General features: G+C 43.1%; 2 protein-coding genes across 2 annotated transcripts; both read left to right on the top strand.

Moving 5' to 3' along the window:
* The first annotated feature begins 1,142 nt into the window (after positions 1–1,142).
* On the top strand, positions 1,143–2,622 carry LOC103215309 (beta-defensin 103A). The gene is made up of 2 exons (XM_007961624.3): positions 1,143–1,415; positions 2,391–2,622. Exons 1-2 carry the CDS (start codon positions 1,358–1,360, stop codon positions 2,534–2,536), a joined length of 204 nt encoding a protein of 67 aa, XP_007959815.1. The 5' UTR covers positions 1,143–1,357; the 3' UTR covers positions 2,537–2,622.
* A 9,525-nt stretch (positions 2,623–12,147) lies between these two features.
* LOC103215308 (defensin beta 4A) lies at positions 12,148–15,114 on the top strand. Its single transcript, XM_007961623.3, has 2 exons — positions 12,148–12,241; positions 14,595–15,114. Exons 1-2 carry the CDS (start codon positions 12,184–12,186, stop codon positions 14,729–14,731), a joined length of 195 nt encoding a protein of 64 aa, XP_007959814.1. The 5' UTR covers positions 12,148–12,183; the 3' UTR covers positions 14,732–15,114.
* The last annotated feature ends 10,995 nt before the right edge of the window (positions 15,115–26,109 follow it).

Raw genomic sequence — 26,109 nt, 5'->3', positions numbered from 1 at the left:
TAGTGGATCCGTTATAATTGCATTCACATGAAGCAGCAGCTAGGAGACATCATGGTGACTTCAGCTCCCAATTGAATTGTCATTGACTTACTTAGCTCCCAACTGATAGTCAACCAAATATAACCCATCTATTGGATTCCTGAACATTTAAGTCTAATTGCTGGGTTTTTTCCCCTTTTTTAGCATTTTTTCCTTGAAACATTGAATCTATACCCAGGGGAAATCTTCTGGCCCCTGGACAACCTCGAATGCTCCTGAGTCAAGAGTAACTTAAGGTCTTAAATGTCTATTCTGAAGCCCCTCTTTTGTACAGGGATAGTCTTTGACTAGGAGGAGACGCCAGTCTATTAAATCTATCATCCCAGCATCCCCTTTCTCTGATGAAGTAACATTAAACACCTTCTTTACTCATAAATTTGGTAGGTTTTAGACAATGATGAAGAATCAGACATGGGCTGCACACAGTGGCTCATACCAGTAATCCCAGCAAATTAGGAGGCTGAAGTGGGAGGATTGCTTGAGCCCCGGAGTCCACATCTGGGCTCAAAACCAGTCTGGGCAGCATAGGGAGAACCCACTTTATTTTCTACAGAACATTTAAAATTTAGGCAGGTGTGGAGGCATGCATTTGTGGTCCCAGCTACTCAGGGGACTGAAGTGGGAGGACCTCTTGAGCCTGACAGCTCAAGCTGCTGTGAGCTGTAATCAGGCCACTGCACTCCAGCCTGCGCAACAGAGTGAGACTCTGTCTCCCCCCGCAATTAAAATGAAAGAATGACCCATGTTTCACTCAAATTATAGCACTCCATCATAGGCCAAGGGCCAGGGGGACAGGGAATGTAGCCCATTTTCCTCCCTTACTTCACTACCAAAAGGCTAGTCCTACTGCCAGATACTGAGTATGTCCAGGGCTGGATTTATTTGGTCCCCAGGAGGGTCTTAGACTCTCCCAGCATTTTAGGAAGAGGAAGAAAAGCTCCAGAGTAACCAAGTACGGACAAGTCAGGCCCCAGCCACATGCCCTGAGACTACTCCCCAAAGGGGGCATTCTTGCCCATGCCAGCCCTATCTGTACCCACAACCCAATCCAACCCACACTCAAACAAGCCCCTGGAGCCCAGAGAGCTCCAGGACAGCCACGCATTCACAGGGAGCTCTGCCTCTCCATCGGGTTCCTAATGAACTGAGTGAGTGGGTGTGTTCTGCATGGTGAGAGGTATTGGTATGACGCATCAGGAAACATGTCATAGTCTCATCACTGTAACATGACAAGAATTGCAACCATGGCTGGAACCTTTATAAAGTGACCAAGCACACCTTTCCATCCAGTCTCAGCGTGGGGTGAAGCCTGGCAGCTATGAGGATCCATTATCTTCTGTTTGCTTTGCTCTTCTTGTTTTTGGTGCCTGTTCCAGGTAAGATGGGCTGGGAAATCCAAGGATTGAACTAATTGAGAATACATAATTCAGAGTCAGTCTTTCTCCATCCTTCAGAGCGCCTTAGACCAAGCAGGTTTGTTGTATGGGAACTAGGCATCACCATTTTTTTTTCAGACAAGAATCATTTAGCAGCCGGGCGCGGTGGCTCACACCTGTAATCCCAACACTTTGGGAGGCCGAGGTGGGTGGATCACGAGGTCAGGAGTTCAAGACCGGCCTGGCCAAGATGGTGAAACCCTGTCTCTACTAAAAATACAAAAATTAGCCGGGCATGGTGGCAGGCACCTGTAATCCCAGCTACTCGGGAGACAGACAGATAATTGCTTGAGTCTGGGAGGTGGAGGTTGCAGTGAGCCGAGATCGCGCCGCTGCACTCCAGCCTGGGTGACAGGGTGAGAGTCCATCTCAAAAAAAAAAAAAAAAAAAGAAGAAGAAGAAGAATTAAGAACCGTGAATCAGGTTTCCCAAACTTTCCTGATCCACTCCTAAGAAACTAAATAGCTCCCCAAAGCTCTTTCCCCATCTCTTCATGGGAAGATTGTTATACCTGCTGATGAGACATGAATCCAACATAAAATTTTAATGCAGCAGGGAAGATTGATTTACTCTGAACAGAACAGAGGCACAGGCTCCTGTTTTCCTAAGTGCAGTGGTTGGGGTGGAGTGTTTGGGCTGCCTCTGAGGACACCACAGCCTCAGCACCCCCACTGTTCCTGTGGCAGTCACAGGGTCACGCCACTTTCCTGGTGCCACTGTGGGTCCACAGCTGAGCTGCAGCCGTAGAAACATTGTCTCTGGGTTGTTTAGTCATACCTTTATTTTTCTCCCAATTTTATAGAAAAAGGAAAAAGAAATAAAAGAATACAAGAAAAGCAACAGATGAGTTATTTATTTGAGGAATACCAAAAGCCGTCCTAAAACCTTTCCATGTGTGCTATTTTGTCATTGCAGGTCATGGAGGAATCATAAACACATTGCAGAAATATTATTGCAGAGTCAGAGGTGGCCGGTGTGCTGTGCTCAGCTGCCTTCCAAAGGAGGAACAGATTGGCAAGTGCTCGACACGTGGCCGAAAATGCTGTCGAAGAAAGAAGTAAAAACCCAGAAACATGACGAGAATGTTGTAAAATGTGGAAATGCCTTCTTAAAGTTTATAAAAGTAAAATCAAATTAAAAGGTTTTTCCAAAAAATTAGGAGCTTGATTTAAAAAAAAAAAAAAAAAAAAAAAAAAAAAAAAAAAAAAAAGCTGGTCATTTTGGTAGTTGTTTCCAAACAGGCAACTCAGAAAGTCTTAAGGACTCACCTTTCTTTCAAAGAAAGTAGAATCTCTGGAGAAATCTACAAGGGAGGCTGACCTTATTATCCAAGGGTTACCAGGTTCTATTCCTCCTTTGTGAACGTGACGCCCCAGTGAAGTTGGACTCTTCACTCTCTTGAAATACGCCCTTTGCTTTCATGTCACCCAAGCCTTGAGCCTTTTCAGTCCCTCTACCCCAAATGGCATCTCTCCACTACATCTATCTCTAAGGTTTTCATGCATCCCTCAGGGGCTATCCCAATTCCTTCCAAAAACTTTGTCTTCAGAGAAATAGGGAACCTGGCTCTTCCTCAGATATTCACTTTGCTTTCTCTCACCCATGCCTCTGCTCTGGTTGGCCTCATGTCTGCCTCACTCCTCCAACTTCATCTCTAAACTTTAACCTGTCCTTCAGGGACCGTCTCACATTTTATCTCCATCTTAAAACCACAGGTGATTTTCCAAATGCTTACAGTCTTTCCTCTGGTTCACCACAGGGTTCTGACTTGAGTCCTCCATCTATAACCCTTGCTTGTCTTTTACATTATGTACAGTGACATACTGCCCATCTCCATATTAGATTTTGTGAGCCTTAAAGCAAGGAGTTTGTCTTAATTCTTCCTGGACTGCTTGTAAAGTGCCCTGGGCATGAAGGTTGCTCACAAGTATTTATTGAATTGAAGTAGATTCAAATGATTTATTGATTGAAGTATCTTTAATCATTCAAATGATTTGGAGGTACTGCAGTTTAACTATCTAGTGCTCTCTCAATGTTGATGCAGAAGGATTCCAGCAAATGGAGTGCGTGGTCCTGCATACCTGACACCAGACCCCAGTCATGGCACCATATATGGAGAAAAGACAATACAACAAGGCTCTTAGGAAGAAAGGCTCAAGGACCCAAAAAGATGAGACTGCTCCTCACTTTCCTTCCAAAATGGACTCACTGCTATGGGAATCTCCCTCTGACAGTAGACAAAAGGGAACCTGTCAACAAGTGTGACAGCTGTGTTCAGAGACTGGGTAATAAGCAGTGCAACAGACCAGTGAAGTGACGCTTTCGACTGCCCCCAGCTTACTACAGCGGCAGGGTCCAGACCACAGCACACAGAGGAAGACTCAAACGAAGACCAGCGATCCTGAGGCATTGAAGAGACTGAAATCAAACTTCCCGAAGCACAAGACACCCCCACTTCCAGGGCAGAATAGCAGAGAGAGGGTACCTAGAAGGAAGCAAGGCCCCCAAGTGTTGGTGGTAGGGGCAGGGACACATGGTAAATCTTCAGTCCCGGGCTGCTGTGTTTTCATGTGAGCATGCTTGAGGTAAGATTTCACAAGGCCAGAGGCAAACGAAAACACCCAAAGGGGATTGGATAACAATTTCAGGAGCACTAAAGGCTGGAAAAGTTTTCATTCCCACCAGCAAAGTGGACAGACTGCAGAGTTCTCAGACAACTAACCCATTAGTAGTGGTGCTATTTGGCTCTAGATTAAATTGTTCTGCAACTACTCTAACAAATTTTTTTCTAAACCATTCTTGAAAGGACCAGACTGATCTATAAGAAACTTAAATGTGTGACAGAATAAAGCCTAACATTCTTCAAAGGAAAACAACTAAATCCGTCATTCAACAATTTGTGCTTTATAATGCACTGAACCTAGTAAAAACTTAGTAGCCATGCAGGAAAATATGGTCATAACCAAGAGGAAAATCTTTCAGTTAAAACAGATCCAGAAATGACAAGGACACTAGGATCAGCAAAAAAGATATAAATGAGCTATTATAAACGTTATGAATGTGTCCAAGGTTGAAGGGAAAAACTGTTTATAATGAGTGAGAGATATAAAGAAAAAAAGGATGGAATTTCCAGAGATTAAAAATAAACATCTGAGTAAAAAATATTATGAATTGGATTGTGGCATATATTCCAAAATAAAGATCAGTAAACCTGAGTTTATATTACTATTGAGTTTATATTTATGAAAAAATAATGCAAAGAGAGGAGGAAAGGGCTGGAAAATAATAAGCAGTGACCTGTGCAGAAACATGAAGCAATCTAGCACCAATGTGTGTTTAGATGGCTAGGTGTGGCAGTTCACACCTGTAATCCCAGCACTTTGGGAGACTGAGGAGGGCGAATCACAAGGTCAGGAGTTCAAGACCAGCCTGGCCAATATGGTGAAACCCCACCTCTACTAAAAATAAAAATTTGGTTGGGCGTGGTGGCATGCACCTCTAATCCCAGCTACTCTGGAGTCTGAGACAGGAGAATCGCTTAAACCCGGGAGGCAGAGGTTACAGTGAGCCGAGATCACACCACTGCACTCCAGCCTGGGCAATAGAGCAAGACTCTGTTTCAAATATAAAAAAAAAGAAGTTTTGGGAGAGAGGATAGAGCTAAGGAAAGAATGGCCTATTGTTTTCCAAATTTGGTGAGACTATAGACACACAAAATTACCACACGAAGACATCCAAACTGAACAAACATGAAGAAAACCACATGAAACATATCATAATCAAATTATTTTAAATCAGTAATAAAAAGAAAATTTTAAAAGCAACCTGAGGGCGGGCACAATGGCTCATGCCAATAATCCCAGCACTTTGGGAGGCCAAGGCGAGCAGATCACCTGAGGTCAGGAGTTTGAGACCAGCCTGGCCAACATGGTGAAACCCTGTCTCTACTAAAAAAAACACAAAAATTAGCTGGGCATGGTGGCATGCACCTATAATCCTAGCTACTCGAGAGGCTGAGGCAGGAGAATCTCTTGAACCCAGGAGGTGGAGATGGCAGTGAGCTGAGATCACCCTACTGCACTCCAGCCTGAGCAACAGAGCGAGACTCCGTCTCAAAAACAAAAATAAAACTACAAAGCAGCCTGAAAGGAGACATGTTACTTACAGAAGAAAAAAACATAAGTGATATCTTCAACTGCCAAAAGAAAAAAAAATGTTATCTTAGAAATCCATCCCAGCAAAAGTATATTTCTAAAAAAAGGGTAAACACATAATCAAATAATAAGTAAAGGCATTTTCCAGTAACAACAGTAAAAGCTAAGAGAGTTCCTCACCAGCAAGTCCGTACTATAAAATGCAAAAATAATTTTTTTGGCAGAAAGGGAAGATGCCAGGTAAAAATTTGATTCCACATGATGAAAAGAGCATGCTGTGAACATTCTAGAAGCTCCTTAAAGACAGAGATTTTCAGTTCAGTAAAAAACAAGACCCAACTACATACTGTCTATAAAAACCCACTTTATATATAAACTGTAAGAACAAATTTAGAGTAAAAATAAAAGGATGGAAAGAGATATAGTATGAAAACATCAGTATAAAGAAAATAGGATTGGCTATATTGGCTCATTGACATAAATTGGGGTAGATTTTAGAGCAACGGGTATTATCAGTAATAGGGAGGGATATTTTTCCTAATGATAAAGTGGTTACATCACCAAGAGCAGGCATTAATATTAAATCAGTATGTGCCTAATAATAGAATTTTGAAATTCTTAAAGAAAAATCAGTAGACATTAAAGAAATAGACAAATTAACATTACAATTAGAGAATTCAACACTTCTCTTCTTGTAATAGATTTTTAAAAGCAGACAAAATATTAGTAAAGATAGAGAAGACTTGAACAACAGTATCATCCAGCACAACCTATTTGAGATTTATAGAACACTCTACCAAATAACAGCAGAATGCATTAAAATATTACCCAATAGAGCACATACTAACCTATGAAATGTCTCAAAAAATCAACATAGTTTAAAATTATACAAAAGATAGTGTCTATCTACAGTGGAATTTACAAAGCTATCAATAACAGAAAGTCATCTGGAAAAATCCCCATATATTGGGACCTCAATGAACATGTTTCTAAGTGGTCAAAGGAGAAATCACAAGATATATTAGAAAATATGTTGAACTGTTAGAAAATGAAACCATAACATACTGAAATTTGTGGAAGTGCCACTAAAGCAGCTCTTGGGGACAAATTTATAATTAAATGCTATTATGATAGAAAGCAGAAAAGCTCACAAATAGACAATTTAAGGTTCCACTGTAAGAAACAGTAAGGGAAAAGGGAACAAATTAAACCCAAAGTAAATAAGAAAACAAAAAAAGAGAGAGAGAGAGAAAGAAAAAGAGTGAATAAAAAGAAACTGGACACGCACAAATAAACATTAAAAATAAATAAATAAAAGCTGATTCCTTGAGAGGATCCATAAAATTGTGAGAACTCTCAATAGGTTCATTAAGGGGTAAAGAAATGACAAGAAGTCTCAGGTGCACACCCAGGCTTCAGGGAGGCAGGAAACTGAGATTAATCTGCGTTTTAGGGTCAGATAAAGGAGCCGCCACCAGGTGGCAGTAACTGCGCGCTCATTCCCTCACCTCCTGCAGGGTCAGGCCAGGCTCTGACTCACCACTCAGCTCAGGAGATGGGAGAGGATGACAGTAGCTCCATGGACTCTGGCCTTAGGCAGAGCATTACTGTAGCTTTGGGGTTGTAGGAGGATGAAGAGGGGAGGTTGTCAGGACACCATGTGGCGGTGGTTAGGAACATGAGCTTTGAAGAGAGGGGGATTTTATTTCAAATTGCATCTCTGCCACTTAGTAGCCAGGTGACCTTGAACATGTCCTCTAGCCTTTCTAGGCCCCAGGAACTGCCTTCGTGAACTTGGGTAATACCCCTCTGGCAGGTTTGTTTCTGGGGATTAAATCAGATAGCTTGAATAAAAATGGCCACGGCCGGGCTGGCTGCAAAATTCCCAATGCTCAGTGCAAAATGGAAATGCAGGGCGCCTTGTTCAAAGAGCAGCAGAAGAAAGTGTAATGAAAGGTGGGAAGATATTCAGCTTACTCAAGCCAATATTTTTTATCATTTGAAAAATGAAATAGAGATAATAGTTATACAGGAGTAATGACAGAGTCATACAAATCTCCCCACAAAATGAATGTCATGATTATAATAGAATAAATAATAATGTCTTACTAATGGGATATATGGGTGAATCACACAATTTTTCTGGCCCACTCATCTATCAACTAATTTGTTTTGTCATCAAACTTTATACCTGGTGCAACTTCATTTTTTCTTTTGAGAAGAATCTGCTGAAGCAAATGCTTCTGGAATGTTTTCTAAGCTGTGACAACATGGGGATGAATTATTTTGATATACTAACAAATTTTAGTATATCTGGAGCTAGTGATTCTTTTAAAATGGTTTGTTTGTTTGTTTGAGAAGGAATCTCGCTCTGTCTCCCAGGCTGGAGTGCAGTGGCACAATCTCGGCTTACTGCAACCTCTACCTCCCTGGCTCAAGTGATTCTCCTGCCTCCATCTCCTGAGTAGCTGGAATCACAGGCGTGCGCCACCTCACCCGGCTAATTTTTGTATTTTTAGTAGAGACGGGGTTTCCCCATGTTGGCCATGCTGATCTCGAACTCCTGACCTCAGGTCATCTGTCCGCCTCGGCCTCCCAAAGTGTTGGGATTACAGGCGTGAGCTACCATAAAATGAATTCTTTTAAAATGGTTTAAACAAATCCCGTAAGTTTGAACTGAATTTTAAATGCGAACTTATCCAATGGAATTCTGATGCCTCTTTTGACATTTCCTGTAATTTGCAGAGGCCTATGCCAGACCCAAAGTGGCATCATAATTTGTAGTTTATTGAAAATGTCTGCTTATGTATTCCATTTCTGTATCTTTAATAAGAAGAAGAAAAACTATTTAAAAATTGCCCTGCTTAAGGTTTATATAAAAGTAGCACTCTTCTCTGTTGAACATGATGATCTTTATAAATTTAATTTCCATTTTTGAGGCCGTGATAACTCCTTGAAGAATTCTAAACTCTCTGAAAAACTCTAACTCCCTGGTCCACTTTATTGCAATGTCCATGTGCACATTTTGTCTTTCATTAATTTACTGATAGTTTGCTGCCTGGTCATCTATGGTTCCCGTCCCAGTGCGCAAGCAAGAAGGTTAACATTTGTGCAAAAGCTCCAAGAGTGACTCTGGGGATGAACAGGCACAGAGGTGTCGGTGCCGCCCCCACACAGAGAACACCCAGGGCTGAGAACACTGCTGCTGCCGCCGCTGCCACCTTCCCGTCCCAGCCCCCAGGTGTCTGGGCTTCTCCAGGGATGTGCGTGCTAAGGGCAGCTAGACCAGCTATCACCAGTCTTGTGCCCGTGGTGCCCCAGGGCCTGAGCCTGTCCAGCTTGTGTCCCTGTGTATCCACTCTGCCCATGCACATGCTGCGCTGTCTCACAGGACCGCACTTACAAAACGCAGGTTCAAAGAAAAAATCATTTGGAATGTCGATACGGTGGCTTTCTCACACCAGGCCCCAGCCCTCTGAGAGCAGGGGACTGCCCTGCCCTGATGCCCATGAAGCTGGCCATTCCACAGAAATAGAAATGAATACACCTGCTTCTGTTACTTGACGCTGAGGACTTAGTGCCGAGAAACTTGGTTTTCTAAAATCACAGATGGGAGAGACCTTGTTTTCTGGGAGCCTATCTATAGGAATGAGACTTCCCGCTCTCACCGGGGGAACCGAACCACTTTGCCACAAAGACACAGCCTGAAAGCTCCTCCCCAGTTACAGGAAAGGGGTTTGGGACACAGCGTGAGGTTTGGGGACACAGCATGGATCCTCATGTTCCATTGAAAACAGGCCATGAGTCTCAGTCAGGCTTGATGGTTCCCCTTTTACACGGCTTTGTTTTGAGCTCATAAAAATGAATTAAATTCGGTTTTACCTAAGCTTGGCATGCCCTCAAATCCTATCATAGCTATGTTTTGAGCTTTTGGGAAGGCCCTCATGTCTGTGCCGGTGGATGGTCTTCCTTGCAGAAGCAAGATCATAACTGTACCTTTCAAAGACAAAAGTGATACTCTGGTGGACTTTATCAGACAAAGCTTATGACCAGGACAAACATGGCTGTGAAGGAGTCACACTGGACCATGCCAGGAAAAAAGAAGCAGCTGCAACCATAGGAATCTTCATGGGAACAGTCAGCCCAGCTGTCCTTGAGCAACCAATGTTACCTAAGTCTTGGTGGCTTCTTCCCCAGGGACACAGAGGCGCTGCATGTCACAGTGACTTTCCTATTTCAGAGCAATTTCACCTCCTTCTCTAACAAGGCCTCACAAATGTACTGAGCTCTAGAGAGGACAACAAGTATAAAACCACAAAGCTATTGGTGGTTCCTGGGACTGGAACTGCTGTATAGGAAAAATTCACTCTCTTCTATGCGTGAGTTTTTAAATATGAGTGTATTACTTTTATAATAATCATGTTAAGCATAGGAGTCATTAAGAACGTATCAATCAGGAGTGATGCCACACGTCAAAAAATGGGAACCACTTTCTTAACTCAAACTCTTATTTACATATAAGAGTTATGTAATAACTCCAGGAAGACCCCTTGCCAAGTACCATGGCATTTCCTTAAGAATATTTACTCAACAAGGAAAGAGATGTGACAACTTATTTCAACATGTGAATCTGGATTGAACATGCACCCAGCCGTGAAGCTACTCTTGGAATAATTTCAGTGTCCCTGGGCACACTTTTGTTTTGCAATAATTTACTGGGCACACTTTTGTTTTGTAATAATTTACTGACACTTTGCTTCCTGAGCACCTATGGCTCCTGTCTGTTCAGGCCACGGAGTTATTCTTGTTAATTTGTGTAAATGGTACCGTGATTGGTGTGAGAATTCTTCTTCATTTGTAAGAGATCCATGCTGAGATAATAGTGTGAAGTATCATGATGTTTGCCTCTTTCTAAAGGTGACAGCGACATATACATTTTAAAAACATAATTATTAATTTAGACAAAGCACATAAAGGCTTTATTTCCCATTCCATTTCTCTGTATGTTTTCTTCACCAGGAGGAAATAGTTTTAGTGTCAGGAATGAATGAGTCTGCCCCTTGATTCCAGCCTGCTCAACACACAGGGAGACAAACTCCTGACAAAGGGAATGACTCTCTGGTGACTGAGCTGCAGCCCTGGGTTCATGTCCGTTTAGCAGTTCCAATGGCACCTGACCCAGCCCTCTCTTTGCATACCCCATCAGAAACTCCCTTTTATGGACAAAGTCATTGAAGGTCTTGGCCGCGCAATGTCCTCACCAGCTTCCTTTAAATCCACTTCTGGCCTGCCAGGAAAAGGGTTCTTCAGAACCTGACATTTTAAATGAAGAGATCAGGCAGGTCACGAGTAAAGTTTCATTGTCCCCATGGCTGTGTCACTGCTACACCTCCGAGACATCACAGACACGGACACTGGGGCCTGCTTGTCTCTCAAACTGCCCTTAGATCCAAAGAGGGAGGAACTAGGATAAAGGTCTCTTATTTTCCTGAGAAAAGTCTGGCCCCTGAGCACCTGGCATGGGGCTCTATTCATTGTTTATGATCCCCGATGACTTCTCTGGGTCACTGAGGAAGGACAGGGTCCTGAGGGACCCATCGCCAACAGGGACACCATGTGGAGGCCTTGCACCCCCACTCCGTGCTTCTCCACCAAATCCCAAAGGCAGTGAGCTCCCTTAGCACTGACGTCTGTGGAAAGCAGGGAAAGCCCTGGCTCGCAAAGCCCTGAAGTCCTGCGGAGCTGATGTTCCCTGAGTGATGGTGTGAGCCTAAGGAATTCAAGTGTGGGCCATAGGCCACCTCCTGACCCGGGCCTGGGTGGACTCTGAGGGGCCACATGTAGTCACAATCCCACCCTCCCATTCTCCTTCTCAGAGGAAGGAAGCGGGCACCCATTTGCCTCATCTCTGTCCCGGGGGAAGATGGGGAGTTTCAGGGGAGCTTTCACATGAATTTTACTAGCTCGGATCACCTGGGAGGACGGGGCCCACCATGCTCCCAGTGTTGCCAGAAGCCCTGAGTCCCTCCGGGGTGCCTGGGTTTGAACCAGCCTTGTATCATCCCCAGGAGCTGAATGTCCCAGCAATGGGTAGAATTAGATGGAAAGAGCTCGCAGTTTGGCCTGAGACTGCCCACAAATACTCAGGAAAAACAGGGCGTCTCACAGAGTGGGTGGCAGGTGAGTTCCACGCTATAGGCCCTGAGTTTGAGTTTGTTCCCCTGTGAGAAGGCCCAGCCCCTCATTCCATTCATACACTGGATTTTAAGTGGCGCAAGATAAGAGGAATTTTCTGGTCCCAAGAGCAGGAGGAAGGGATTTTCTGGGGTTTCCTGAATCCAGATTTGCATAAGATCTCCTGCGTGTGCGTTGTTCTTTGAGGACTATTCTCTGACTCACCAGGTAAGTGGTTGAATTCTAATCCCTGTAATGAGCGTTGCAGCCAATACCAGTTCTGAACTCTACCCGGTGACCACGGACCAGGACCCTTATAAGGTGGAAGGCTCGGTGTCTTCCCCAGACTCAGCTTCTGGTGAAGCTCCCAGCCATCAGCCATGAAGGTCCTGTATCTCCTCTTCTCGTTCCTCTTCATATTCCTGATGCCTCTTCCAGGTGAGACGGGCCAGGGAAATGAGAGGTTGGAAAAATGGAAGAATCGGGTAGAGGCTGTCCATATCCTCTCTAATTTCCCCTAATCCTCCCTCCGTTTCTCTCTCCCTCCCTCCTCTATCTCTCTCTCTCCTGCCTCTCTCTCACTCCTCTCTCTCTCCTGCCTCTGTCTCTCTTCTTCCATCTCTCTCTCTCCTGACCCTTGCTCTCTCCTGCCTCTCTCTCTCCTGCCTCTCTCTTCTTCCTCTGTCTCTCTCTCCTACCTCTCTCTCTCTCTCCCGACTCTCTCTCCTACCTCTCTCTCTCTCCCCCGACTCTCTCTCCTACATCTCTCTCTCCTGACTGTGTCTCCTGCCCTTTGCTCTCTCCCTCTCTTTCTCGTTTCTCTTTCCCTGCCCGCTCTCTCTTCTACCTCTCTCTCTCTTTCCTGCACCCTCTCCCTCTATCTCTCTATTTCCTGTCTCTCCCTGTCTCCCTCTATCCCTCTCTCTCCTGTCTCTCTATCTCTCTCTCTTGTCTCTGTCTCCTGTGTCTGTCTGTCTCCCTCTATTTTTATCTCTCCTGACACTTGCTCTCTCCCTCCTCTATCTATCTCTCCTGCCTCTCTCTCTCCCTCTATCTCTCTCTGCCCTGACCCTTGCTCTCTCCCTCTCTCACTCCTATCCCCTCTCTCTCTCTCTCCTGCCGCTCTCTCTCTCCCCACTCCCTCCTGCCTCTTTCTCTGTTTCCCTCTCTCTCTCTGTTTTCCCTATCTCTCTCTCCCTCTGTCCCTCAGAGCTGGTCTTTCTCTTTCTTCTACGCACACTTTTAGACTGAGTAGACCACATGCGTTACTTAATTGAACCAAGCATTGGTTCAATATAGAAGTTTGACAACCCGATGGACACCTCACTCTCTCTTCTAAGCCAATATGAAGGAGCCTAGTAGCTTGTAAATCTCATCTCCTCACTGCTTTCCATGCTAAGACTATGGTTGAAACCTGTTAGGTGACTTTTTAAATAAAAGTCAGAAATTTTGATTTTATCTAAAGAAAGTAGTACAGAATGTCATTTTCTAAATTTTTATATTGAAAGCGTAAAATACTGCAACCTAGAGAATTCCAGATAATCTTAAGGCCCAGCCTACACTGTAGGAACTACTGCTGCAGACACTCTGCCCCTAGGACTTTTCCGATCGGAGGTCCTGAGAACAGTCCCTGCCACGAGGCCACTGCAGGTTCACAGTACAGAGATGGCCCATGGAAAGCAACTTTTAACCGGGACGTCTAAGCTTCATTTTCTCCTTGATAATATGGAAATAAAATAAAAACCATGAAAAGATAAAAGAGGGAGAGTGGAAGGGAAGGATGGAGAGAGGGAAAAAGAAAATTTGAGACTAAAACCCAAAAGAATTAATCACATAGATATCATATTGTGAAAGCGTCATTTTACCAATTTTATTTATGAGTCCTGGGTTTTTTGAGAAGAACGGGGCTCTGAGAGGCACCAGAGACCTCATATTTTCCAACACCTAGAACAGTATCGTGAAGGAAGGCAGGGAAGTAGGGAGGCAGTAAGGGAGGCAGAGAGGCAGAGAGGGACGGAGGCAGGCAGGGAGGCAGGGAGGCAGGGAGGCAGGGAGGCTGGGAGGGACGGAGGGAGGGAGGGAGACACGGAGGGACTGAGGCAGGGAGGGAGAAAGGCAGGGACCCAGGTAGGGAGGGAAGAAGGGAGGGAGGCAGGGAGGGAGGGAGAGAGGCAGGGAGGCAGGGAGGGAGGGACAGAGACAGGGAGGGATCAAAAAAGAAGAATGAGGTGAAACCAGGACTTAGATATTAGAAACAAGCCATTACAAAAGTTTATTTCTGTGATTAATTGTGGTTTTCGACTGTAAGTTACGTGGTGTTAATTTCACATTGAACAATTTCTGTGAGTTGTACCTTTTTATCCCATCTCAGATCAAATACTTAACAGACTAAATGATTTGAAAAGCAAAAAGTTACTGGCTTGTGTGTTAAAACGGAGGTAGGGTGGCTTTGATCTTATCTACTTGTGGTGGAGCTGAAGTCACAAGAGAACATTACCGAGCCCCTACCAGACCCCACCTGGTGACCCCAGTCACTCAGGAGAGATCAGGGTCTTTCACAATCAGATTTGACAAAAACGAACATCCCCTAAACCACAGCAGTGCTAGTTTCCATGTCAGAAACTTCGATCCAAATGATTGACTCGCGTCTCATGGAAAAGCCCAGGCTTCAGAAAGAAGTCCACTGCAGATTTATTCAAGGCAATACAGACACAGCGTTTGTGTTTTTGCAACATGAGTTTTGAGTCCTAACATGCTGTTTGCTCTTTTTGTGTGTTTTTTTTCCTGTTAGGTGCTTTTGGTGATATAAGGAATCCTGTTACCTGCCTTAGGAGTGGTGCCATATGTCATCCAGGCTTTTGCCCTAGAAGGTATAAACATATCGGCGTCTGTGGTGTCTCTGCAATAAAATGCTGCAAAAAGCCATGAGGAGGCCAAGAAGCTGCTGTAACTGATGTGGATTCAGAAAGGGCTCCCTCGTCAGAGATGTGCGACATGTAAACAAAATTAAACTGTGGTGTTCAGATTTACAGAATCTTGATCCTAGTCATTGCGGTTATGGTGTGGTGCTAGTTTGGGCAGGCCAATCTCTAACATCCTTGGAACACCGTTTTCTTCTCTCCAGGCAAGGGTCAAGGATGCCACAGTGGGGCTTGGAGTGCTTTCCATGGTCACAGGCATCTGTATTATTTGGATCCCTTGACCTTCTCCAGTTATTCCTGACATTTTTGTAGAACGTGTGCTTTGCTCCTCCTGCACCCTCCCCTTGTATGCCTACCCCACATCTTCCCTAAAAAAAGCAATCCCAACTCAAAGACCACTTCCCTCATGGAATCACAGCGGATCTGCCAAGGGAGGGGATGCCCAGTCCTCTGTTCTTCACAAGGACTCTCTTCTTCTGGTTAAGGTTTCCTATGCAATTACGCCTCCTACAGAGGTGCGTGAATTTTTAATTCTCCATTTAGCTATGAGAGCTCTACTGGTGTGGACTTTGTCTTATTCGTTTATGTGCTGGTCATTCATAAGCTATTTCTTAAATTGGATGGCAAAATGCAGTTGTACAAGGGTGTTCTTACATACAAACATAATAGGATCCAAGTAAATGCTGTAAAAAACAAGTCTTTTGGAGGGCACAATTAAATGAGGACAATACAGCATGGGACACAAGCAGAGGGGAGCAAACCTCAAGAAGAAAGATGCATCAACTCTAAGGGGAAGCATCAGAATAGCTCCCTGGCCCTGCTCTCTCTCCTCGGGAGGGCTTGGTCCTTCAATCATGAAGTCTGTGGGTGTATCCTACATGCAGAAGAAGCTCTCTATTTCTTCACATTAACTCTGCGTTAAATGTGCATACCACCAACCTCAGGGAAAATGCACCTTAGTTCCAAAATAATCCATTGTCTTTCCTAATCTCAAGATTGAAAAAAGTAACCAGACCTTGTTAGAGTAAAAGCATTTTTATCTGGATAGAGATTTTATCCAGATGCGATGACAGAGCCAAGACTAGGGTGTATAGAGGGGGGCTCTGGCCTCAGATATAAAATGTAAGCATTAATATATTCCATCCTTAAGATAGATGATCTTATAATGTGATAGATTTTTTTAAAAATAATATTCATGAAAAAATCAACATAATCAAGAAAATGTTCAAAATTTAAATTAAGATGGGGTCTAATCCTGTAATTGTCCAGCTCAGTCACACTCACCTACCTTGATGCCAGGACAGTCAGACCCTGCTTTTATTTAGTCATTTAATATTCACCACGCATATATTGTTACTTTGAATAAATTAGTGGATTTCCTGGTTCCTGGAAGCATATATCAGTTGATTGTATAAAAGAAGTGAAGCTTCACAAGAAAAGAAAAATTAAAATGTCACCATGACAATGGCATTCATTCCTATGTTGTAGGGGAAGCAGCAAAACTCTCTTAGGAAGAAACTCTCCTTTTATTTAAGAAGACCCTTTCATGGCCATTTGGGTCTTGAAAGACAGGACAGGGAGGAAGACTCACATGGAGACCAGCATCCTGTGGCATTGAGAAGACCGAGGTCAAAGCTCACACAACACAATACTCCCTGTGTTAGTCTGTGTGTGTTGCTCTAAAGGAATACCTAAGGTGGGAGAATACATCAGGAAAGGAAGTTATTTTGGCTCACTATTCTGCAGGCTGTGTGAGAAGCATGATACCTGCATCTGCCCCTCATTAGGCCTCAATCAGCCTTCAGTCCTAGTGGAAAGTGAAGTGGGAGCAGTAATATCACCTGGTGAGAGCAGAGCGAGAGGGTGAAAGGAGGTCCCAGACTCTTTTAAACAACTACATGTTGCATAAACTCGGAGCAAGAACTCACTCATTATTGGGATGAAAGCACTTAGTCATTTATCAGGGATTCACCCCACAACTCAAATCCTCCCCACCAGATTCCACTTCCAACATTGAGGATTAGATTTCAGCATGAGGTTTTGAGGGAACAAACATCTGAAAAATATTATTCTTCCCCTGGCCCCTCAAATCTCATGTCCTTCTCACATTGCAAAATACAATCATCCCTTCCCAATCACTCCCAAAAGTCTTAATTCCTTCCAGCATTAACTGAATCAAAAGTCCAAAGTCCAAAGTCTCATCCCCTGAGACTCAAGTTCCTTCCACCTTTTAGCCTGTACTATCAAAAATAAGTTATTTCCTTTCAAGTTACAATGATGGTTCAGGCATTGGCTACACACCACCATTCCAAAAGGCAGACGCTGGACAATAAAAGGGATTACAGGCCCCACACATGTCAGAAACTCAGCAGGGAAGCTGTTAAACCTCAAAGCTCCAAAACAATTCTTGATTCCATGTTCAGTATTCTAGTGTGAGGGTGGGCTCTGAAGACCTTGGGCAGCTCTGCCCCTGCAGCTTTCCAGGGTGCAGCTCACATAGCTCCTATCACAGGTCAGAATCTGATGCCTGTGGCTCCTCTATGGTGAGGGTACAAGCTGTCAATGGTGCTCCTATTCTCAAGTCTGTACAGCAGTGTTCCCCTTCCCTCAGCTCCACTAGCCAATGCCCCACTGGGGATACTGTGTGGAGAATCCAACCCCACATTTCCCCTTAGTACTGCGCTAGTAGAATTTTTCTGTTGGTATTCTCCCTCTGCAGCAGTTTTCTGCCTGGAGAACCAGGCTTGGCCACACATCCTCTGAAATGTAGGTGGAAGCTGCCAAGCCTCTTTCGTTTTTGCACTCTGCATACTTGCAGGCTTAACACCACATGAAAGCTGCCAAGACGTTATGGCTTTCACCCACTGAAGAAGTGGCCAATCTGTACATTAGGCCCTTTGAGCTGAGGCTGGAGCCTGGGCAGCCAGGATGTGGGAACAGTGTCTTGAGGCTGAGCAGGGCAGCTGTGCCCTGGGTGTGGTCACTGAACCATTCTTTCCTCCTAGGTCTGTGGGTTGCAGTAGGAGGGAGTGCTTCAAAGTTTTCAAAAATGCCTTGTAAGCCTTTTCCCCATTGTCTTGGCCATTAGCACATGGCTCCTTCTCAGTCATGGGAATCTCTCTAGCAAGTGATTTCTCCACAGCACACTTACATTCCTCTTCTCAACATGCTTTTTCTTTCTCTACTAAATTCCTAGGCTGCAAATTTTCCAAACTTTTATGCTTTGCTTCCCCTTTAAATGTAAGTTCCATATTTAAATCATTTCTTTGCTCCTGTATCTCACTGTAAGCTTGTAGAAGCAGCCACATATCTTGAATACTTTACTCCTTGGCAACTACTTAGACCACACGCTCTAGGTAATCACTCTAAAGTTCAACTTTGCACAAATCCCTAGGACGTGGACACAATGCAGCCAAGCTCTTTACTGGGGTGTAACACTGGTGACCCTTGTTCCATTTCCCAATATCTTCCACTTTTCCATCTTACACCTTGGTAGCCTGGACTTCTCTGTCCATATCTCTATGAGCATTTTGGTCACATACATTTAACAAGTTTCTAAAGAGTTCCAAACTTTCCCTCATCTTCCTATCTTTTGCTGGGCTCTGCAAACTCTTTCAGCCTCTGCCAGTACCCAGTGACAAAGCCACTTTTATATTTTCAACTGTCTTTACAGCAATACCCCCTGAACAGTACCAATGTTCTGTGTCAGTTTGTTTATACTGCTATAACGGAATACCTAATGCTGGGTAGTTCATAAGGAAAAGAAGTTTATTTTGGTTCCCCATTCTGTAGGCTGTATGAGTAGCATGGTGCCAGCATCTGCTCCTTTTGAGGCTTCAGAAAGCTTCCATCTGGGTAGGAAAGGGAAGGGGGAACAGGAGTATCACAAGTCAGGAGAAGGAGCCAGAGTTGGGGAGGTGCCACACTGTGTTAAAGAACCAGATCTCCCATGACTCAAAGAAGGAATTCACTGATTATCTCTGGGACAGCACCAAGTCATTCATGAGGGATCCACCCCAATGACCCAGACACCTCCTGCCAGGTCCCAACTCCAAGACTGGGGATTACATTTCAACATAGTATTTGGAAAGTACAAACACCCAACCTGTACCAGAGCCCAATTTCCAGTGCACATATCAGAGAGTGGGCCAGTGAAGGAAGCATTGATCTTGAGTGTTGGAGAAAAGAAGAATGCTTTCACTCTTGGGCTATGTTATGATGTGTGCACACTTGGGCTAAGACTTCCCTAGGCCAGAAAAAAGTAAAGGCTCTGTAAGGGAGTGAGTGGCAATTTCAGGAGGACAGACAAATCTTGAAAAGTCTTCATCCCCACAGTAAAGTGGAGAGAACTCAGAGTCCTCAGAAAGCCATCAGCAAGTAGTGGTGCCAGTCAGCTCTAGATTAAACTATTCTGCAACTACTGCTCCAAGACATTTTCAAGCCGTTCCTGAAAAAACCAAACGAACATATAGAACCCCAAAAATGAACCAGATAATGTCTAGCATTCTTTAAGAAAAAAGAAAAAAAAAAACCCACACCAACCAAAATTGTTAATCAACAATTTAAGCCGGGCAGTCGTGGTGGTTCATGCCTATAATCTCAGCACTTTGGGCGGCCAAGACAGGTGAATCACTTGAGGAGAGCAGCTCGAAACCAGCCCACCTATGTGTATGAAATGCCAACCTATGTGTACGAAAAATACAAAAATTAGCTGGACATGGTGGCACACGCCTGTAGTCCCAGCTACTCAGGAGGCTGAGATAAGAGAATTGCTTCTACCAGGGAGGCCGAGGTTCTGTGACCTGAGATTGCACCATGCACTCCAGCCCGGGCAACAGAGCAAGACCCTGTTTCCAAATATAAAAAAAATATAATAGGCTTTATTATATACTGAATCCAATCAAAAATTTCCAAACATGAGAAGACGTAGGAAAATATGGCCCATAACTAGAAGAAAAGTCATTCAGTAAAAGCAGACCCAATAATGACAAAGGTAATGGGATTAGAAAAAGGAAAGTAAAGGAGCTATTATAAAAGTTATAAATATGTCAAAGGCTGAAGAGAAAACCTTTTTGATGAGGAGGAACACATGTAAAGAACAAAATGGACCTTCTAGCAATAGAACAAAATGAGCGTGTGAACAAAAAATATTCTGAATTGGATTTACGACATATGACAGCATAGAAGAAAGGATCAGTAAGGCTGAGTCTACATTAACACAAACAAATGAGGAAATGAAGCAAAGGGAGAAAATAAAAGGCTGGATAAAAAATAAACAGTGCACTTCATAGAAATATCAAGCAATCCAGCATCTACGTGTGTGTGAAGGCAGAAAGAAGTTCCAGGAGAAAGCCTAAAGTTAATGAAATAATTGCCTATTTTTATTAATGTCGTGAGACTAGAAACATACAAATTTGGTATTGAAAGACATCCAAGAAGAATAATTATTGAAAAAACCAGACCAAGAATTTCATAATTACACAAGTTCATTTTCACACTGCTATAAAGAACTACCTGAGACTGGATAATTATAAATAAAAGAGGTTTCTTTGGCTCACAGTTTTTCAGGATTAACAAAAAGCATGGCTAGGAGGCCTCAGGGATCTCACACTCATGATGGAAGGTGAAGTGGAAGCAAGCAAGTCTACCATGGTGTCAGACAAAAGAGAGAGGGAGAGAAAGGAAGAGAGACAGCACAAGAGCAAGCACAGAAAGAAACTGCCACTTATAAAACCATCACATCTCTTGAGAATTCACTCACTATCATGAGAACAGCATGGCAGAAATCACCTCCCCATGATCAAATCACCTGCCACCAGGTCCTGCTCCCCACACTGGAGATTATGGAATTATAATTCCAGATGAGATTTGGGTAGGGACACAGAGCCAAACCATAAATAATCAAATTGTTTTGAATCAAAAATAATGAGAAAATCTTAAAAGCATGCTGAGAGAAGACACTGCTTACACAAGTACAAAAAAAAAGTGACGTATTTAAGTACCAAATGAAGCATACTATGTCAACATAGGACCCTTACAAGCAAAAATACATTTCTAGATCAATGCTAAACACTGATTCCAATAATAAGTAAAGGGATTTTCTTGCCTTGTCTTTTCTTTTCTTTGTTTTTTTGTTTTTTTGTTTTTTTTGTTTTTTTTTTTTGGGAGACCGGAGTCTCACTCTGTCGCCCAGGCTGGAGTGCAGTGACTCGATCTCGGCTCACTGCAACCTCCGCCTCCTGGGTTCACGCCATTCTCCTGCCTCAGGCTCCCAAGTAGCTTGGACTACAGGGGCCTGCCACCATGCCTGGCTAATTATTTTGTATTTTTAGTAGAGACAGGGTTTCACCATGTTAGCCAGGATGGTCTTGATCTCCTGACCTCGTGATCCACCCACCTCAGCCTCCCAAAGTGCTGGGAACTGCATGCATGAGCCACCACACCCGGCCTTGGGTGAATTTCTTAATGTCCAGGTGTCCTTGATTGAGAAACGGTAGACTAGGTTCATTCCAAGCAGATGACATTATTTGTGCGCATAGAGGGGAATGCGGAAGGCCAGGCATTTTCTAATGACAACAACAAAAACTAAGAGAATTCCTCACTAGCAAACTTGTAGTATAAAACAAGACCCAAATACACACTGTCTATGAAAACCCAATGTCTTTGTCAAATATAAGGACAAAGATAGGTTGATAGTAAAGGGGTGGAAAGAATTATAGTACAGAATAATTAATCTAATGAAAACAGAATTAATTGTGTTGGCTAATTGGCTATAAATCAAAGAAGATCTTACAGCAAGGAGCATTATTACTGGTAAAGAGGCTGTGTTTTCCAATGATAAAGTTGTTAAATCACCCAGAACAGATATTATTATTATTAAATTAGTATGCACCTAATAAGAGAATCTCAAAGTTTTTAAAAAGAAATTGATAGAACTAAGAGAAGAAATTTAAAAATTAACAATTACCATTGAATATTTCAACTCTTTTTTCTTTGAAATGGTTTTTTTTTTTAGCAGAAAAGTATAAATAAAGATAGAGAGGACTTGAAAAACAGTATCATCCATTGCGACCTATTGGAGCTTTACAGGACACTCCTCCCAATAACAGTAAAAAGCATTAAAATGTTATCTAAGAGAGCTCGTACTGGTCTAAGAAACAAAAAATCAAAGCAATTTAAAATCATATGAAACACAATGTCTATCCACAGTGGAATGCATGAAGCTGTGATTAAAGGAAAATAACTGGGAAATTCCCCACATATATTTGGACATTAATCAACATATTTCTAATGAGTCAAAGGAGAAATTTAAAAATGTTTTCACATGACAGCAAATGGAAACACAACATACCAAAATTTGTGGCAATACAGCTAAAGCAGTGCTTGAAGGGAAATTTATAACATTAACTGCTATTATAATGGGGAGTAGAAAAGCTCAGAAATAGACAATCTAATATTCCACTGTAAAAACCCTGGGGGAGAAAAAGAACAAATGAAGCTGAAAGTAAACAGGAAAATGAGTGAATAAAAAAGAATGTGGACACAAAAGAGAACATTAAAAATAAACAAATGAAAGCTAATTGCTTGAGAGAATGCACAAAATTGTGAGAACTCTCAATAGGTTCATTAGGGGAAAAGAGAAATTGCTAGAAGTCTCAGGTGCACACCCAGGCTTCAGGCAGGCAGGAAACTGAGATTAATCTGCGTTTCAGGGTCAGATAGATGAGCCGCCAACAGGTGGCAGTAACTGCGCGCTCATTCGCTCACCTCCTGCAGGTCAGGCCAGGCTCTGGACTCACCACTCAGCTCAGGAGATGGGAGAGGATGACAGTAGCTCCATGGACTCTGGCCTTAGGCAGAGCATTACTGTAGCTTTGGGGTTGTAGGAAGAGGAAGAGCGGAGGTTATCAGGACACCATGTGGCGGTGGTTAGGAATATGGACTTTGAAGACAGGGGGATTTTATTTCAAATTGCAGATCTACCCCTTAGTAGCCAGGTGACTTTGTCCTCTAACCTTTCTAGGCTCCAGGACCTGCCTCTGTAAACCTGGGTAATACCGCCCTGGCATGTTTGCTTCTGAGGATCAAAGGAGATAACTTGTATAAAAATGGCCACAGCAGGGCCGGCTACAAAATTCCCAAGGCTCAGCGCAAAATGGACATGCAGGGCGCCTTGTTCGAAGAACAGCAGAAGAAAGTGTCATGAAAGGCGGGAGGATATTCAGCTTTCTCAAGCCCATAATTTCTATCATTTGAAATATGTAATAGGGATAATATTTATAGAAGAGCAACAACAGAATCATATAAATCCCCACCAGAAATCAGTGTCATAGTTTTAATAGAATAAATAGTAATACTTTATTAATTGGATCTCGATAAATCAAACAATTTTTCTGGCCAACTTTTCTGTCAATTAATTTATGAGGTCATCAAACTTTATACTTTGAACAACTTCATTTTTCCTTTTGAAAAGAATCTGCTGAAGCAACTGTTTCTGGAATATTATCTAACCTCTGACAACACTGGAATAAATTATTTTGACACAAATTTTAGTATATCTGGAGCTGCTGATTCTTGTGGAACTATTTTTTTCAAAGGATTAAACTCTTTAAGCAAATCAGTTTTATGGAAGTTTGAATTTAATTTTAAGTGTAAATTTCTCCAGTGGAATTTGGATGCATCTTCTGACATGTTCTGTAAGTTGCAGAGACCCGTAGCCGACCAAATGTGGCATCATGATTTGTAACTTATTCAAAACTCTTGTTTTTGAATTCTATTGTTGTGTCTTTAACAAGAAGAACTTTATTTTTAAAATTACTCGACTTGTTAATAATTGATTGATCAGAAGTTTTCCTTTTCTCTTTCTATTTTTTTTTTTTTTTTAAGATATGGTCTCCATCTGTTAACCAGAGGTTATCATGGCTCACTGCAGCCTCAAACTCCTGAACTCATGTGATCCTCCTTCCTCAGCCTCCCAAGTAGTTAGGACTATGGGCATGTGCCACTGTGCTCAGCTAATCTTTTTTTTTTTTTTTTTTTTTTTTTCAAAATGAGGTCTAACTCATACTGCCAGTGTGGTCTCCAATTCGTGGCTTCAAACATTCCTCTAACCTCAGCTTCACAATGTGCTGGGATAACAGGTGTGACCCACCATGCCCATCCCATCAGAGGTTCTGTGACTATCATTGTATATTTAATTTCTATTTCTGAGCCTTGGATAACTCCTTGAAGAACTCTAAACCCTCTGAGGAATTCCAAGAACTCCCCAGTATACTCTCTCCCCGGTATACTCTCTCCCCGGTATATTCTATCCTTGTATACTCTATCCCCGGTATACTCTCTCCCTGGTATACTCTCTCCCCGGTATACTCTATCCCCGGTATACTCTCTCCCCGGTATACTTTCTCCCCGGTATATTCTATCCCTGTATACTCTATCCTCGGTATACTCTCTCCCTGGTATACTCTATCCCCGGTATACTCTGTCACTGGCATACTCTATTGCAATGTCCACGGGCACACTTTTGTTTTGTGATTCTCTCCTCTCAATTTGCTATCTGAGCACCTATGGTTCCTGTCCCGGTGCTCAGGTCAGGGGGTAAATATTTGTGCAGAAGCTCCAAGGATGACGCTGAGAATACACAGGCACAGAGGTTTCGGTGCTACCTCCACACAGAGACCCTCCTTTCACCCCAGGGCTGAGGACACTGCTGCTGCTGCTGCTGCCGCCTCCCATCCTGGTCTGTTGCCATCTTCCTTCCCAGTCCAGACATGCCTGGGCCACTCCAAGGCCCTGTGCTCAGGGCAGCAAGGTTTAGCATGTGGCCTTCATGTCCCTTGGCCTGAGCCTGCCCACCTCGACCCCTTCATAGCCACTCTGCCCATGTGCCTGCTCCATTGTCTCAGTGGGCTTCACTTACAAAACACAAGTTCACAGAAAAAACTAAGAAGGTCAAGAGGGTGTCAGCAGAGCCTGATACCAGGCACTGACCCTTCTGAGGGCATGTCCCTGTGTCACTGCCCAGTCCTCAAGCTCATGAAGTTGGCCCTGCCTCCAGCGTTGAGAGTCAGTAAAAGTGCTTCTGTTATTTACCATTGAGGACACAGTGCAAAGAAACTTTGCTTTCTAAAATTATAGATACGAGAGACTTTGCTTTCTGGGAGCCTTTCTGAAGGAATGCCCACTCTTGCCTGGGGAATTGAACCAGTTTGCCACAGATAACAGCCTCTGGTTTGGGAAAACCCCTTGTCTGTGCTGATGGATAGTCTTCCTTGCTGAAGCAAGATAATCACCCTACCTTTAAGACAAAAGTACTCCTCCCTTGATCTTTATCAAACACTTCATCACTAGGATGAACACTGCTATGAAGGAGTCACGTTGGGCTGTTCCAGGAAAAAAGAAGCAGCTGCAACCATAGGAATCTTCATGGGAACAGTCAGCCCAGCTGTCCTTGAGCGACCAATGTTACCTAAGTCTTGGTGGCTTCTTCCCCAGGGACACAGAGGCGCTGCATGTCACAGTGACTTTCCTATTTCAGAGCAATTTCACCTCCTTCTCTAACAAGGCCTCACAAATGTACTGAGATCTAGAGAGGACAAGTATAAAACCACAATGCTATCGGTTTTGTGATGGGATTATAGGAGAAATTCATACTCTTCTATGTGTGAGTTTTTAAATGCGAGTGTATTACTTTTATAATAATCATGTTAAGCATAGGAGTCATTAAGAACATATCCATTGGGAGTGGTGTCACACGTGAAAAAGATGGGAACCTCTTTCTTAACTCAAACTCTTATTTACATATAAGAGTTATGCAATAACTCCAGTAAGGCCCCTTGCCAAGTACCATGGCATTTCCTTAAGAATATTTACTCAAGAAAGAAAGAGGTGTGACAACCTAATTCGATGTGTGAATCTAGATTGAACGTGTACCCAGAAAAATCGACAGCTATCAAGTTATTCTTGGAACAATTTCAATGTCTATGCACACACTTTTGTTTTGCAATAATTTACTGACAGTTTGCTTCCTGAGCACCTACGGCTCCTGTCCCAGTGTTCAGGCCAGGGAATTTTTCTTGTTCATGTGCATAAACGGTATTGTGATTGATGCGGGAATTTTTTCCTTATTTATAACAGATCCAAGTTGAGATAATTAGGGTGAAGTGTCATGACATTTGCCTGTTACTTTCAAGAGGTGACAGTGACATAGAAAGTATATTTTTTAAATTATTTATTAATTTAGAGCACATATAGACTTTTTTTTTTTTTTTTTTTTCTTCCACATTCAGTTTTTCTGTTTGGCTTCCTTGGCCAGGAATAAATAGTTTTAGTGTCAGGAATGAATGAGTCTGCTCAATTCCAGCCTGCTCTGCACAGAGGAAAACA

The sequence above is a fragment of the Chlorocebus sabaeus genome, chromosome 8 (assembly GCF_047675955.1).
Source record: "Chlorocebus sabaeus isolate Y175 chromosome 8, mChlSab1.0.hap1, whole genome shotgun sequence".
In the NCBI taxonomy this organism is placed as follows: Eukaryota; Metazoa; Chordata; class Mammalia; order Primates; family Cercopithecidae; genus Chlorocebus; species Chlorocebus sabaeus.
This window is presented reverse-complemented; position numbering and strand designations above follow the sequence as displayed.

Bases quoted from the DNA above. Each gene is read 5' to 3' on its own strand.
- LOC103215309 (XM_007961624.3), top strand. From the start codon at position 1,358: ATGAGGATCCATTATCTTCTGTTTGCTTTGCTCTTCTTGTTTTTGGTG. The intron at 1,416-2,390 runs GTAAGATGGGCT...TTGTCATTGCAG, and splicing joins GTTTTTGGTGCCTGTTCCAG to GTCATGGAGGAATCATAAAC.
- LOC103215308 (XM_007961623.3), top strand. From the start codon at position 12,184: ATGAAGGTCCTGTATCTCCTCTTCTCGTTCCTCTTCATATTCCTGATG. The intron at 12,242-14,594 runs GTGAGACGGGCC...TTTTCCTGTTAG, and splicing joins ATTCCTGATGCCTCTTCCAG to GTGCTTTTGGTGATATAAGG.